This window comes from Schistocerca serialis, chromosome 2, assembly GCF_023864345.2.
Source record: "Schistocerca serialis cubense isolate TAMUIC-IGC-003099 chromosome 2, iqSchSeri2.2, whole genome shotgun sequence".
Classification (NCBI taxonomy): domain Eukaryota; kingdom Metazoa; phylum Arthropoda; class Insecta; order Orthoptera; family Acrididae; genus Schistocerca; species Schistocerca serialis.
This window is the reverse complement of record NC_064639.1, coordinates 1,025,990,600-1,026,006,562: the sequence shown is the minus strand read 5'-3', so window position 1 is coordinate 1,026,006,562 and position 15,963 is coordinate 1,025,990,600. Positions and strand designations below refer to the sequence as shown.

General features: G+C 37.7%; 1 protein-coding gene across 1 annotated transcript in view; it reads left to right on the top strand.

The window, feature by feature from the left end:
* LOC126458438 (DNA polymerase alpha catalytic subunit) overlaps nt 1-5,444 on the top strand; it is a 263,548-nt gene extending 258,104 nt beyond the window's left edge. Inside the window, exons 29-30 of the mRNA XM_050095493.1 lie at nt 4,231-4,306; nt 4,604-5,444. Of these exons, the coding sequence (XP_049951450.1) occupies nt 4,231-4,306; nt 4,604-4,785 (258 nt within the window). The 3' untranslated portion in view covers nt 4,786-5,444. The remainder of the gene's footprint in view (nt 1-4,230; nt 4,307-4,603) is intronic.
* Nucleotides 5,445-15,963: the final 10,519 nt, after the last annotated feature.

The following is a 15,963-nucleotide window of genomic DNA, read 5'->3' as shown; positions in this document are numbered from 1 at the left end:
AATAATTAAGTACATTAAGACATAAGAGTTGGTTTAAAAACCATATGAAAATATGAACATGCGTCTTGACTTCTCAGAGTCCAATACGTGAAGTAAGTTAAAAGTCTCTAGTCTCAAGCGAGTCCAATACATGAATGTACATAGAAATCCATATTCAATTGTTCATTAGTCTTTTTGCAATCATCACAGACACCAAAGAGCACAGAATACTTCATAAACTTTTCTCTTTCTTCTCTACCGTACAAACTCTGTAGAGCATACAGCAGGTACATGTCTACCGCCATTCGGCCACCGGGTCCATCTTTTTCTCATAACTGTTTTTTGACCTGCACATACAAATAGGCGATGCGCAGTAGGGTGTTTTCAATTTTCCCACTCACCTCTAAAATATCAGGTATTCGAAACGGTGGAAGGCCAAGTGGTTCTAGAATTTACTTCGATATTCTCAAAGCACTACACAGTGTACCATATGTTTCATGCCAATTCATGGAACAACGTTTTTAATAACCATTTGTGCACAATAAAACTGTCTAAGATTGCAACAAAGACACAGGTTTGGCAGATATCAATGTTGGAGAAAACCACTAGCTCTGATTCTTACGAGGCGCAGAGTTATGTTTGCTTTAACAGTTCTTCAAAATGAAAGCACTCCTAAAGTAGTTTAAAAGTGTCCTGATTTTGTAGTGGAAGGGAGTAGTATTTTTCTGATTACTAGGTCACCGAGTAAGCTGACATACGAGCAAGGAACTGACGTATGATCAAGGAAGTTTATTGAAGAGACACCATGGTAAATGGTCCTTTGTCTCTTTGAGAGATTGCCTCGAAGTTCAGCCAGCAGGTCTAGTTCAATTAAGAGGGAAAATGGCTGGAAATGAATGACAGTAAGATGTGGTTGGTGAAATAAACTTCTTTTTCTGTGCATTTGGAGGGAACAAAGTAATAAAAGTCTCCATTAAGGGCATGGCCATCTTACCTTTGGCTATTTATTCTGTTGAGACGAATTGCATACCTGTCATGATTATGTATGTGTGTTTCAGTATGCCACATGTTAATATAATGTGTCTCATATTCTGAAGAAGAGGATTCTGTATGTTTTAAGTAGGAGATCTATCCTCTATTTTAGCTGGCAATGGGAAGACTGTGGTGTGTGTGTGTGTGTGTGTGTGTGTGTGTGTGTGTGTGTGTGTGTGTGTGTGATTTTGTTAATTGTTTGGGCTGCAATCTAAATTTTATAATATTTTATTTTACTTTAAGCATCATGTCCTGTTCAGATTTAATAGTAGTTAAACTTTAAACAAGAAGTTCATAAGTTAATGCTTTTCCCATCAACCGCCACTAATTCCATGGTATTTATGTTAGTACATTACAGTCATAGCACTGCTCGTTTTTGTAAGGATTAATAGAGCACTATAGAAATATATTCACCAATATTACTGACAATGAACTTGTTAACATGATTTACGTGTGTTTCTTAGTACAATTTGCTGATGGACAGTGGGAGACGACATGTTCCGAGGTGAAAGCTATTCTTATGAACACTAGAACAACGTGAAAAAACTGAGGTCTTAATTCTAAGAATAGGTACTGGATAGACACCACTTTAATAAGACCAACTTAATATAGGGAGCTACAGTGTGATGGAGCAAAATACAATGAAGGTGGCTGCTGAGGAGCTTGGCAAGGTGCAGAGACTGGCCTGCTTAGCCATAACAGGCAGAATTAGCAGCACATCCACTACTGGAATGGAGACCATGCAGGATATGTGCTCATTACACTTGTGGGTTATAATGGAAGCAGAACTAGAGCATATAGGATGATAACTGGAAATATTGGGTATCTTTAGGGTATCCTGAATCCACACCAATATGGGATGTGTTATATATAGGAATGGTCAGGGAAATGCCAGCTACCATATAGCAACTTGCAGTTGCTCCAACAAACCTTCCATGTAACAGTTGGAAGTAGAGAGCAGTGGAAGAACAAACCACAACACCATTAGGAGGCATAATCTGGTTCACTGATGGGGTCAAAATCACAAGGGCCTTGGGATGGGTGTATGGGATGCAGCCTAGACTAGAGAGAACAGTCTCTGTAGGAAAGTTGGCCACATTGTTCCAGGCAGAAATAAATGCTATCAGGGTGTACATGGAGGAGAATCTGCATATCATTCAGACAGTCAAACAGCTGTGAAATCACCATCAGGCACTGCAGTGAGATCAAAGATCGTTGCAGAATGCTACAAAGCCCTTTTGGGAAAACAAGAGGGTACACCTGCAGTGGGTTGCTGGTTACTCTGGAATCAGTGGCAATGTGGAAGCTGATAGGCTAGAAAGGACAGCTGTTAAGACTCCATTTATTGGATGGGAACCAGTCCTAAGCACAACTAAAGTGACGATTAAATAGAAAATACAAAACTGGATCAGAAGACAGCATGCTGAATATTGGACTGTGACCCAAAAACAAAAATATGGCAAGCTAATTATACCAGAGCCATGATTTAAGAGTAGTTCTGTAATCGTGGGCTTGAACAGGAAACAGACTAAACTCATGGTAGGACTAATGCCAGGCTGTTGAAACTTTAAGAAACACCTACACATGATAGATGTAAAGAAGCCTCTATGTGCAGGCCATGTGGTGAGGATGATGAAACACAACCTCACCTAATCATCCAGTGCAAAGTGTTGCGTGATCAAAAGAGAGAATATTTGTTTGATAAAGTCCTGAAGAAATTATGCCTAATAAAGAACTAGCAAATGGCCTACTACTGTATAAGGGTACTGGTTGGCTTTACTGGAACCATAGGTAGCAAAATGGTGCAGCAATTGTGGGATAGGATGTTTTTTGTTTTTATCTTCCTGACCAAATAAAATAAAATCAAATAATAAGAAGTATGTAAGTTTATGCTTTTCCCATCAGCCACCACTAACTCCACAATACTACTGTCAGTACATTACAGTCAGAGCACAATTCTTTTGTGTTAGGACTAATAGAATGGTAGAGAAATATATTCACCAATATTAGTGACAGTGAACTGTCAATTTGATGTACATGTATTTCTCAAAACTATTTGCTGATAGAGAATGGGAGACAAGGTGCCTCTTGATATATTTTTTGTATTTAACACTTTCTAAAATATGTGCCCTGATGTAAGATTTAAAGAGTTACATATTTTGGTAAGAAGAGAATAATTTGGGCTAGAAATACAAAAAAAAAGTCAAGAGGCACCTTGTCTCCCATTCTCTATCAGCAAATAGTTTTGAGATATACATGTACATCACATTGACAGTTCACTGTCATTAATATTGGTGAATGTATTTCTCTACTATTTTATTAGTCCTTACACAAAAGAATTGTGCTCTGACTGTAATGTACTGACAGTAGTATTGTGGAGTTAGTGGTGGCTGATGGGAAAAGCATAAACTTACATACTTCTTATTATTTGATTTGATTTTATTTGATCAGGAAGATAAAAACAAAAAGCTGGCTCTGGTCAGTATTCCCGTCCCCTTGTTATTGACAAATAAATGCCTATGCTGTTCATACACTGTTACATTTCACACATTGTTGACTGTGACATTTTGCCTTGGAGAAAGATGGTGAGAGATGGCACAGTGGTTAAGACACTGGACTTTAATTTAATTTGAAGGATGGTGCTTCAAATACTTACCTAGCCATTTAGATTTAGGTGTATGTGGTTTCAGTAAATCACTTAACAGTAAGTTCTAGAATAGTTACTTTGAAAAGAATGGTGCTGATGTCCTTCATTATCCTCCAATCTGAGTTTGTGCTCAGTCTCTTAATGAGATCATCATCATCATCCCCTGCAGATAGTGTTTTTTTCCTGTTTGGCACAGTGAGAGCCTTGTACAATGTCTGGTGAGAGGCAGAGTCAGTCAAGCTTTAGAGATTAAGTGCCCCACTCTGTGGTCTGGAGCATTGTGATCTTGCTCCTAAACCTGTATCATATTGTAATAGTCACAAGCTTATTGCAGTATCAGTTCCCATCAGTTATATGTTGTGTCTACCACCATATGTTTAGCTAACAGTTTCTCTTCAGCATGTGTGCTACAATGGATGCCATCTCCCAATGACATCCAAAAGGCATTTTCACTAATCTCACTGAATCACGTCTGTTATACATTTATATTGCTGTTTAATGAAATATTTACTCATCGTCTTTCTGTAAACAGATGGCAAGAGATTTTATTTTCCTTTTCCTTTTTCTTTCAGTATACCGACAGTGAGCTGTACAACCAGCTGTCGTATTTTCGGCACATATTTGATTTGACAAAAGCTCCCGAGCACAGTAAGTAAACATTATATGAATGCATTTACTTCCAATTAATATTAAAATTTCTAATTAATATACATCTCTCATTCTGGTGATTTGAATGCTGGGGTGCTGGCTTATTTTGCACATTCTGTTTTCTGTCAGTTCAAGAAAGCTAAAATATTTTATAGTGTTGATTTCTGGACGCCTTCTACACTCAGTTTAAAAATAAGGTTATAAGAATTTGTTACTCTCAGTATTTTAGTGATAGCAAACAGTCATGAATAAGTAGTTTGTTTTTAACAGCAAAAAAATAAATTTTATTGTCCACAGAACCAGGTGCTGTACGAGTACAAAATGATGTTGATATGGCATACGTAAAATTACAGAAGCAGGTGGACTTGATACTAAGTTCTAGTGCCTACTGCTCCATAGATCTTCACAGATTATTTGCAGATATGGGTTTTGGGATATCCGAAACTCCAGGAATACAGGAACTTCCCAGCTCAAGCTGATTTCCCATCAAATGTTTTTTACTGTTGCTTTTATATGTATAGATTGTCTTTTATTAGAAAAAAACTTTGTACAAAATTTAGATGCATGTATTTTCAGGAGTTATTTTAATTTATATTTGTAAATATTTTTAGCTGTACAGTTATTCTGCAGTGTTCATATAACTGTCTTTCTCACTTCTTTATTGTACATACAGAATGAACTATTTACATTTGGCACATACTTTTATATTTCAGACAGTTAAATAAATGTAAAAATTTGGTCCTATATTTCCAAGTGCCTACTTCAAGAATTTATTTTTTGTTAACCAAAATTATACTATATCTGAAAGTTCATTGCCTGCTCAAGTAACAGTATCCTTTTATGACAGATAATGCACATTTTTATGACTTTGGACAAACTTAAGGGACACACTTTGGGAAATATTACCAGTAGATAGAATACCAGCACACCTTGCTAATCCAACAAAAAATTATATGACTTATACTAATCCTATGCTTATGCTTCACAATGTACGTTAAAGAAGAACCTCTTGTATAAGTCAATAAGTCAACTTTTTAAGGGAACTCGTGTCATAAGCAGACAGCAGGTAAAGCAGTATACATATGAATCTATGTAAATACAAAGAACAAATGCAAAAATTAAAACTATTTATGACATATTCAGCAGTGTTTTATGTCTCCAGAGTGTGCACTTACCTTGTTCCATTACTAGCCTGGTGTATGTTTATTTGCTATGTAAAATCACTTCTGTGTTGCATGAACTGTGGAACAGAATTTTTAACACCATTTCATATCTAGTTTATCTGTTCAAAGGTTCAGTTTTGAAATGCTTTTTCATTGGCTGGCTTTGGTATGTCACAAATGTTTTTGAGACAGTGGTTTTCTATGTCGGGCACCTCAGATTTGATCTGTGAAGGGGTCTCCCTCCTTCATAAATTACTTTCTGGCACTTCGTCACTGTTGTTGTTGTTGTGTGTGTGTGTGTGTGTGTGTGTGTGTGTGTGTGTTCGTTCGTGTTCGTGTTCAATTCTCCTCCTCCTTCATACTGCTGAATTTCTGTGTTTGTTTCTTCTCTAAACCTTCAATGCTCGAAGACTGATTCACAGTTAGTGCGTTGTTTCCTTCTTTCTCAGTGTTCATGTCTCGAACAGCCTCACAGTTGTCTTGTAAACACAGTGTTTCGATGTTTTTGTTAGCAGTTTAATACTGAATTGTTTCAGACAAGAATCACTCTCTACAGACTTGATAGGACTCATTATTTCCTGTTCCCTTTTGTTACTCCAATTAACAGTGCTTCCTAGGTGTTTTAAAGATCCATTGTTCTTAAGGTACAAGTTGCTTATCTCCAGTGTTTCCCTGCTTATTATTTGTCTTGTTATTACCATACACTTTGATCAGTTTTCAAATCCACTTCTTGCTTCTCTTATTATTTAGTCTTCCTCTGTTACACTTCAGCTAAAATAACTCAGTGACTGGCAGATTGCAGTGGGGGGAGGCATTATTGGGTGGCATGCAGCTAGCCAAGTTTGTGCATGCTCCTAAAGAACAGGCAATACTGTGAGTCACATAGCACTTGAGAAAGGGCTATAATTGGCTGGCATCTACAACTCAGCTCTTTGAAATGTCAGTCACAATGATATTTCAGTGGAAGTATATAAAAACTATTTTATCTGCAGAGTCTAACAAGTTCACATCTCTGCCAACTGATGATGTCTATTTTAGTGCCTTCTTCAATGTCAGGTACTTTGAGACCTGTCATGAGTGTAAAAAAAAAATGCAGATTCTCTGTCTTCAGTCCTTACTTTACATTTAGCAGCCTCAAAGCACATTCTAGTCAGCCTGGTTGATTTAATAAGATTTCTTTATTATTCCATTATCTTTCATATGCCTTCATAGCCTACATTAAAGTTTGTAAATAGACAGTGGTTTCAGAAGATGATTGTTTGAGAACAAGATATACAGGAAAAAGAAATATCAGTGGGTAGAGCATCTCTCAGTTTCATTTCATGTACTCGCATAGTTGCAGAGCACACCACTAGAAGTTTGTCTTCGTCTGCTATACTTTGATTAAAGTAACTTTGTGACTGACTGCCATGGTGGCTGGCAATGTTGCGAAGTGGAGCACTAGGAGGCTGGTGTGTCACAACGTGGTGAATAATGGAGAGACATGTGCATTTTGTACCCTTGAATTCACTAAATGTGAATCAGTTGTGACAGTCCAACAATGATTTCACACCAAATACCAGGTAAAAGCTCCATCAGACAAAGGAATCAATGGGGGTCACAACACATTCCGTAAGAGTAGCTGCTTACAAAGTGCAAAGAAAACAAGCCAGCTGGGATCATCACTAGACAATGTGGAGCATGTGAAGGAATCATTTGTGCAGATACTGCAGTCAACTGTCTCGTGCATCCTTTGCAAATGCATGCTTGTAAGATAATATTGGCTGCATTTGTTAAATCTGCAGACTAATCAAGACAATAAACTTCATTATTACTTTTGCTATGACTTGCACTGTCTATAGGAGAAAGATAGTTTTCCATAGAAGTTGGTTTTCAGTGACGAAGCCATGTTTCATGTGTCTGGAAAGGTGAAATGTCATACTGTGCATGTTTAGGGCTCAAAACATCCACATAAGATTGTAGAACACGTTCATAATTTATCTAAAATTAATGTCCTGTCAGTGGAGTCTTCATTTTCAAGAAGACTGTGCTCCACCACACTTTCTTTCTGGCATCTGTGATTACCTCTTTGTCTTAGCATTGGATTGAATGTGCTTCCCATCATGACTCGGTTTATCAGGGCCCCATGATCACCTGACTTCACTGCATGTGATTTCTTCTTATTGGGGTTATGTCAGAGACTGTGTTTTCCTGTCTCCACTGCCACGTAATCTGGGAGAGTTGCAAGGAAGGATAATTAATGTGGCCGTGGGTATCAACCATGGCGTATTGGTATGTGTATGGGAAGAGTCTTACTATCACAATTACTTTGCCTATATCACAAATAATGCCCATATCAAGTGCGTGTAATACGAGTTAAAACTTTAGAACAAAGCTCCATCCACATATGTGTGTCTGTGTCTATTTTCTGCATGTCTTTCAGTTTTCCATACTGTTGTCTTCTGAAATACTTTGCACAGCTTTCTTTTGAAACACCGGCAGTACTTAATGAATAATGCTGTGTACCTTATTAACAAATTCCTACTTTTTCTCAATCAGTCATTTGTCTGAGTGTGAATATTGGTCTGCCAATGACATGCTACTCCAAAAACAAGCCTATTGTTCCAAGGTTTTCCTCCATACCAGAGAGTAACTTTTGTAAGACAATGCTAATGAAGATCTTGTATGTACTACATAGTTCACCTCCCTAAAAATCTCATATTTGGACCTTTTCTGTGTGTTATGTATACAGTGAAACTACTATTTTATGTGTTCGTGCAGTCCAGACTTAATGCACAACTGAGAAAAATGTTAAAACCCTTCAAAATACGAGCAAAAAGATGTGGAATTGGCACATATGATGAAAAATCGCAATCCTCTCCAATACATTGTATAAAATATGCATAAGTGAAGGAAATTAAATTACAGTTCTAAGTTTATATAATAATTTGCTGTGATGAATTTCATCAGTGTGTAACAGCAAGTAAAAACTCGTCAAAAAATTGAAAATGGAATTTGGGCACAAGGTAATCGAGCAACTTTCTGACATGCTACGACCACAGATCATACGTCAAAACACACGTTTTTGAGAGATCTTTCCTCTGTGCTCATAAAAAAAAGCAAAAACTGATGAACATGGTAAATTAAAACAAAAATATCACACCAGTTAAGTGGTTAAACCATAGGCATAGATGCAGACATCTGCTTAGTGACAAAATTTGTCAGCATTGCTGTTACTGTTTAATGCTTTTCTTACGAGCCACATTATAGATGCTTGCCACTGTCAAAATGTAGACTGTGTAAAATGTAAATTTGAAAGAAAGCTCAAGGCGTTACTGTTTTGCTTCATGTCCTCTGTCACTGCTGCCAATCGTTACGGTCTATTGTGTGTGGTGCAAAGCATATGTGTGAGTAGTCTATGTAATTGTTGCAATGGTATTGCATCAGAGTTGAACACAAAAATCTTTAAAATGTGCTATAGCGTGTAGCACATGATCTGCATAAAAAGTAATTTTCAGCATTTCACAAAATGCTTTCACCCCTACCTGCACTCCTGTTGTTGAAGGGCCACTCCCTCTCTCCACACCTCTAGCAGGTGAGCTCATTTTGTGTGTGTTAGTGTGGTGTGATGGATGCATTGGATGTTAAGTGACTTAAACAAGTCACCAGCAAATAAAAGCCCACTAGCTGGAAATAGCCAATGTTTCCTCGAATATGAGAGGATATTCAAGACTTAGTGTTTGGATTTAAAAGGTTAACAATTGATATTGTTGCTGAATACAGTACATCAGAAATACATGTAAAAAGATGAGACTGAATGTAAGTGGAATAAGAAAAGTTGGTGACTGGTCCCCTTTGTCACCTATTGGCTGGGTCTGAAACACTTTGCGTCAACTGTTTTGCTTTTCCATTGTTGCTGCAGTCTAGCAGTAGTTGTATCATAATTTCGTGGTGAAGCTAAACTTTGCAGGTTGTACTGGCAACACTGATTGTGGATTATGTCAGCATTTCCTTTCTCATGTCTCCCCTCTCCACAATGGACTAAAATATTCCCTCAACTCTGCCACCACCTGCGGACCAAACCATCTCTTTGTGCCATTTATAACTTGTTCAGTCACTTTAAATGTCAATAGGAAGAAAACGGTATGAAGTCAAGCAAGACTTCGAGTAAGAACTTACTGTATGAAGTCAAGCAAGACTTCGAGTAAGAACTTACTAGGAGGAAATGTAAAATCAGGGAATTTTTAGTATTCGTCTTACGGGTTTTTTGCAAGTGTTATGAATTATGGTGTAGAATTGCGAAAAACATAAAATCGGAGAATGTAAAATTGAAGTTCCGCTGTATTAAGAATTCCGAGAATTAACAACGTGAATATAAAAGAGTGCACTTGAGTGATAACATACCACAGCAGCATATTTGCAGATGACCGACACAGTGGGATATCAAAGTGAAAGCTGGAACAATGGCCTTCAAGTTATTCTACTGTCAGAAATTTTGAGGCTTTACTTAAGGTATCGAAAGGCTTACATTGCACAGGTGTTTATGTTCCCGAGGGTGTTTTCATTCCGTCATCACACCAACAAGAAAATGTGTGTTTTTGTCACCAGGCGTGTTTGCTTTATTGAGGCAAACCATCATCAGTGGTATGTAGCTAAAGATATTTACAATTTGGTTTTGTTTACAATTTGTTGGATTTGCTTACGGTAATTTCTGCTTGGTTTTTACGTGCTTTTTGGAAACAGCACAATGTATGATTAACTAAAAAGTAGGAATAGATATTTAATAATACTAGTACATAATGAAAGCTGAACCTGTAATATCAACCAATACTGCAGCAAACACAGGCTCCCTAAAATGAAGTTCTTGTAATAGTAGCAGATAGTTCATTTCACTTGGAATTTACTAGTGGGTTACTATCTCTTAAAAAATCCATGATTATTTTGCAAGCTATGTATGATGGGATAAAGTAAATCATTCAGATAGTTAAGGGAGATGAAAATTTAATTGTGGTGGGGGACTGAAATTTGATAGCAAGAAAACAAAACTAATGACAAATAATAGGACAACGACAGGGGCGGGGGTTAGCACACTGGACTCGCATTCGGGAGGACGACGTTTCAATCCCGCGTCCGGCCATCCTGATTTAGGTTTCCCGTGATTTCCCTAAATCGCTTCAGGTAAATGCCGGGATGTTTCCTTTCAAAGGGCACGACCGACTTCCTTCCCTGTCCTTCCCTAATCTGATGAGACCGATGACATCGCTGTCTGGTCTCCTCCCCCAAACAACCAACCAACCAACAAACTGCAGATCAAAACTGAAGAAATTGAAGAAAGGCTAGATACTAAGGAAATAGGACCTGCATAAATTGCAAGAAACAGAGATTATTGGAGTTTTAAAGGGAGCATTAGGAAATGATTAATCGAAATTGGGAAATGAATATAACAGAAGATGAATGGTTAGCTTTGAGAAATCAAAAAGCAGCAAAGGATTAACAGCCAAAATGACAAGGTCCTGAATAAATCCTTGGATGAAACATGAACTACTGACTACTTATTTAATTGACAAAAGGATAATATATAAAATGCTGTAGGCAAAAGGAAATGCAGACGTATACAAAAGTTTGACATAAATTGTACAATGCCAAACCAAGAATGGTTAGAGGAGAAGTGGAAAGCTTTAGAAGCACGCACTACTGTGAGAAAGATAGATACGGCCTGTAGGAAAATTAAGAACACCTTTCAAGAAAAAAGAAGAATATGAATACCAAGACCTTGGGTAGCAAAGCCACTGTGAAGCAAAGAAGGGAGAACTGAAAAGAGGAAGGAATATACAGAACTATACAAGGAAAACAAATGTGAAACAGAATTGACAAAATTTTAAAAGTAGAGAGAAGAATTGCTAGAACATGCATAAATAAGAAATATCAAAAAGCTGGGCAATGGCGGATAGTTCCAAATGAAGTGGTATACAGAGAACTGGAGCCCACCACTGATACTATACGAAAGAAAAGGATCTCTTTTTGTGGTCACATTCTGAGGACACCAGAAACCAGATTATCAAGGAAAATTATTGAGAAACTCTGGAATTTGAAACAACAAGGAGGATGGCTTAAGGAAATAAGAGAGGATATGGAAGAACTGGAAATAACTCTGGATGATTTGCAGAACAAAACGCCAAATTTAAAGAAGTTGAGGGACACAGAAATAAGATTTAAACCAAAAATTGACAAACGACATACAATGAAAAGGGTATTTACAGATAAGGAACGACGAAAAGCATCGGAACGAATGAAGAGATACTGGGCCACTCGGAAGGGGAAAATACCAAAGAAGAGGACCAGAAATGATTGACTGAAGTGGTCCAATGAGGCCGTAAAAGCAGAAGAAGAAGAAGAAGAAGAAGAAGAAAGGAAAGAGGAAGTGAGATGGGAGATGTGATAACACAAGAAGAATTTGACTGAGTATTGAAGGGGTTAGTCAAGAAAAGTTCCTGGAGTACACAACATTCCCTCAGAATTAATGAGATCCTTGAGAAAAGCAACCATGACAAAACTATTCCAGTTGGTATGCAAGATATATGAATCAAGCCAAATACTCCAAACTTCAGGAAGAAAGACAAAGTATCGTAGGCAAAAGAGTGAAGTAAAGGAAATATTTGTAGATTTAGAGAAAACATATGACAATTTTGGCGGTACACACCTTTTTTAAGTTCTGAAGACAGTAGGAATAAAATACAAAGAATGAAAAGTTATCTACAACTTGTACAGAAACCAGACTGAAGTTACGGGGAGTAAAGAATTTGAAATGGAAGCAGTAGTTGATAAGGAAGTTAAACAGGTTTGTAACGCGTCCCTGATGTTATTCAATCTGTACATTGAGCAAGCTATGATGAAAACCAAGGAGAAATTTAGAAAGGGAATTAATGTTCAAGGTGATGAAAGAAATCTTTGTGGATTGCTGATGACATTGTAATTCTGTCGACAGTTATGGTCTTGGACGATTAGTTGAACAGAATGGATAATGTTTGTAAATAGGGTATGAGATCAACATCAACAAAGTAAAATAAAGGTAATGAAATGTAGTCCAGTTATATCAGATGATGTTCAGAGAATTACGTTAGGAAATGAGACACTGAAAGCAGTCAATGAGTAACTTTATTTGGGCAGCCAAATAACTGACAATGTCTGAAGTAAAGAGGATATAAAATGCAGACTTGATAACAAGAAAAGCATTCCTGAAAAAGATAAATTTGGCAACAGAAAATATAAATTTAAATGTTAGAAGATCTTTTCTGAAGGTGTTCGTCTGGAGTCTAATCATGTACGGAAGTGAAATGTGGACAGTGAACAGGCGGGACAGCAAGAAAACAGAAGTTTTGAAATTTGGTGATGCAGAAGAATGTGGAAGATTGGATGGGTAGACCAAGTAACTAATGAGGAGATAAAAAAGAAACTTGTGACAGAACTTGACAAAAAGAAGGGGTGAGTTGAAAAGACACGTCCTGAGGTGTGAAGTAATAGTCAATTTTTTTATAGAAGGGGGGGGGGGGGGGGGGGGTGCACGCGTGTGCGGGTGTTGGGGGGTATAGAAGTTCCAGAAAGAGACCATGGCTTGGCTACAATAAGCAGATTCAAAAGGATGTTTCTTGCAGCAGTTACGCAGAGATGAAGGGACTTGCACAGGATAGACTGGTGTGGTGAGCTGCATCAAACCATTCTTCAGACTTAAGAAGACCATGACAAAGATGACATTAGCTCAAGGACAGGACATCTCTGCTTCAGTTTCGTAAATTTGAGTCCATGGTGCTCCTATGTGTCACTGTATGGCATAATATCATGTATAGATTCTTTTTCTTGCCTCCATAAGTCTGGTCACAGTCACAACAGATGCTACCTTTGTATGTGTTTTATGGTAATATGAGAGGGTAATCCTTCACAAATTGTATATGTTGTTCTCACTTTCTACATCTGTGTGCATCCATTTTACATATAATCCCACAGTGCTTACGATGTTAGATATTTGGCACATGCTTGTTCTGTATTAATAAGTGATGGCATTACAGAACTGCTTCAAAATGGCTGCAGACCGAAACCGATAGTGGAATTTACTGAATTTCATATATCAGACAGTTGCCTGGTGAAAATGTTCTCTTTACGCGAAAGGCAGGTAGTTGGACTTCGCCTGGCTGTAGATATACTTTTCTTGTTGTGGTCTTCAGTCCAGAGATTGGTTTGATGCAGCTCCACATGTTACTCTATCCTGTGCAAGCTTCTTTATCTCCCAGTACCTACTGCAACCTACATCCTTCTGAATCTGCGTAGTGTATTCATCTCTTGGTCTCCCTCTACAATTTTTACCCTCCACGCTGCCCTCCAATACTAAATTGGTGATCCCTTGATGCCTCAGAATATGTCCTACGAACTGATCCCTTGTTCTAGTCAAGTTGTGCCACAAATTCCTCTTCTCCCCAATTCTATTCAGTACCTCCTCATTAGTTACATGATCTAACCGTCTCATCTTTAGCATTCTTCTGTAGCACCACATTTCGAAAGCCTCTATTCTCTTCTTGTCTAAACTATTTATTGTCCACGCTTCACTTCATAGAAATACTTTCAGAAATGACTTCCTGATGCTTAAATCTATACTCGATGTTAACAAATTTCTCTTCTTCAGATTTTTTCCTTGCCATTGCCAGTCTACATTTTGTATCCTCTCTACTTTGACCATCATCAGTTATTTTGCTCCACAAATAGCAAAACTCATCTACTGCCTTAAGTGTCATTTCGTAATCTAATTCCTTCAGCATCACCTGATTTAATTCGAATACATTCCATTATCCTCGTTTTGCTTTTGCGTATGTTCATCTTGTCTCATCCTTTCAAGATACTGTCTATTCCGTTCAACTGTTCTTCAAAATCCTTAGCTATCTCTGACAGAATTACAATGTCATTGGCAAACCTCAAAGTTTTTATTTCTTCTCCATGGATTTTAATTCCTACTAAAAACTTTTCTTTTGTTTCCTTTACTACTTGCTCTATATACAAATCAAATAACATTGGGGATGGGCTACAACCACTGCTTCCCTTTCATGCCCCTCAACTCATATAACTGCCATCTGGTTTCTGTACAAATTGTAAATAGCCTTTCATTCCCTGTATTTGACCCCTGCCACTTTCAGTATTTGAAAGAGAGTATTCCAGTCAACATTGTCAAAAGCCTTCTGTAAGTCTACAAATGCTAAAAACGTAGGTTTGCCTTTCCTTAATTTATCTTCTAAGATAAGTCGTAGGGTCAGTATTGCCTCACATGTTCCAAACTGATCTTCCCCCAGGTCGGTTTCTACCAGTTTTTCCATTCGCCTGTAAAGAATTTGTGTTAGTATTTTGCAGCTGTGACTTATTAAACTGATATTTCAATAATTTTCACACCTGTCAACACCTGCTTTCTTTGGGATTGGAATTATTATATTCTTCTTTGAGTCTGAGGGTATTTTGCCTGTCTCATACATCTTGCTCACCAGATGGTAGAGTTTTGTCAGGGTTGGCTCTCCCAAGGCTATTAGTAGTTCTAATGGAATGTTGTCTACTCTCGGGCCCTTGTTTCGACTCAGGTCTTTCAAAGCGCTGTCAAACTTTTCACACAGTATCATATCTCCCATTTCATCTTCGTCTATATCCTCTTTCATTTCCATAATATTGCCCTCCAGTACATAGACCCTCTATGTACTCCTTCCACCTTTCACTTCTTTGCTTAGAACTGGTTTTCCATCTGAGCTCCTGATATTTATACAAGTGGTTCTCTTTTCTCCAAAGGTCTCTTTAATTTTCCTGTAGGCAGTACCTATCTTACCCCCTAGTGATATATGCCTCTACATCCTTACATTTGTCCTCTAGCCATCCCTTCTTAGCCATTTTGCACTTCCTGTTGATTTCATTTTTGAGACATTTGTATTCCTTTTTGCCTGCTTCATTTGCTGCATTTTTATATTTTCTCCTTTCATCAATTAAATTCAATGTCTCTTCTGTTGCAATACACATTAAGGATCAAATGAAACAGACCCACTTAATAAGTAGCACTTAGCAGTGCCTTAACCCAGACGATAGCAACAACACTTTGTGACATGAACTCCAAGAAAATCCTTGCAGGTATCCATGATTGCTAAGCCACCATTCACATTAACAGATTGATAATAGCAGAGTCCAAGGTGCCATGCCAGATGCGCCCAATATATTCTTAAGAGCCTGACTTAACCCAACCCTCTCTCAAGTTTTCTAATAAAATGTATATTTTTATACAAGGTAAAAATATATTTTAAAAAAAATGGTGTGACTTACCAAACGGGAAGTGCTGGTAGAGAGACACAATAAAAAACACACAAACACACACACAAATATCAAGCTTTCGCAACCCACGGTTGCTTCATCAGGAAAGAGGGAAGGAGAGGAAAAGACGAAAGGATGTGGGTTTTAAGGGAGAGGGTAAGGAGTCATTCCAATCCCGGGATATGTCTGTAT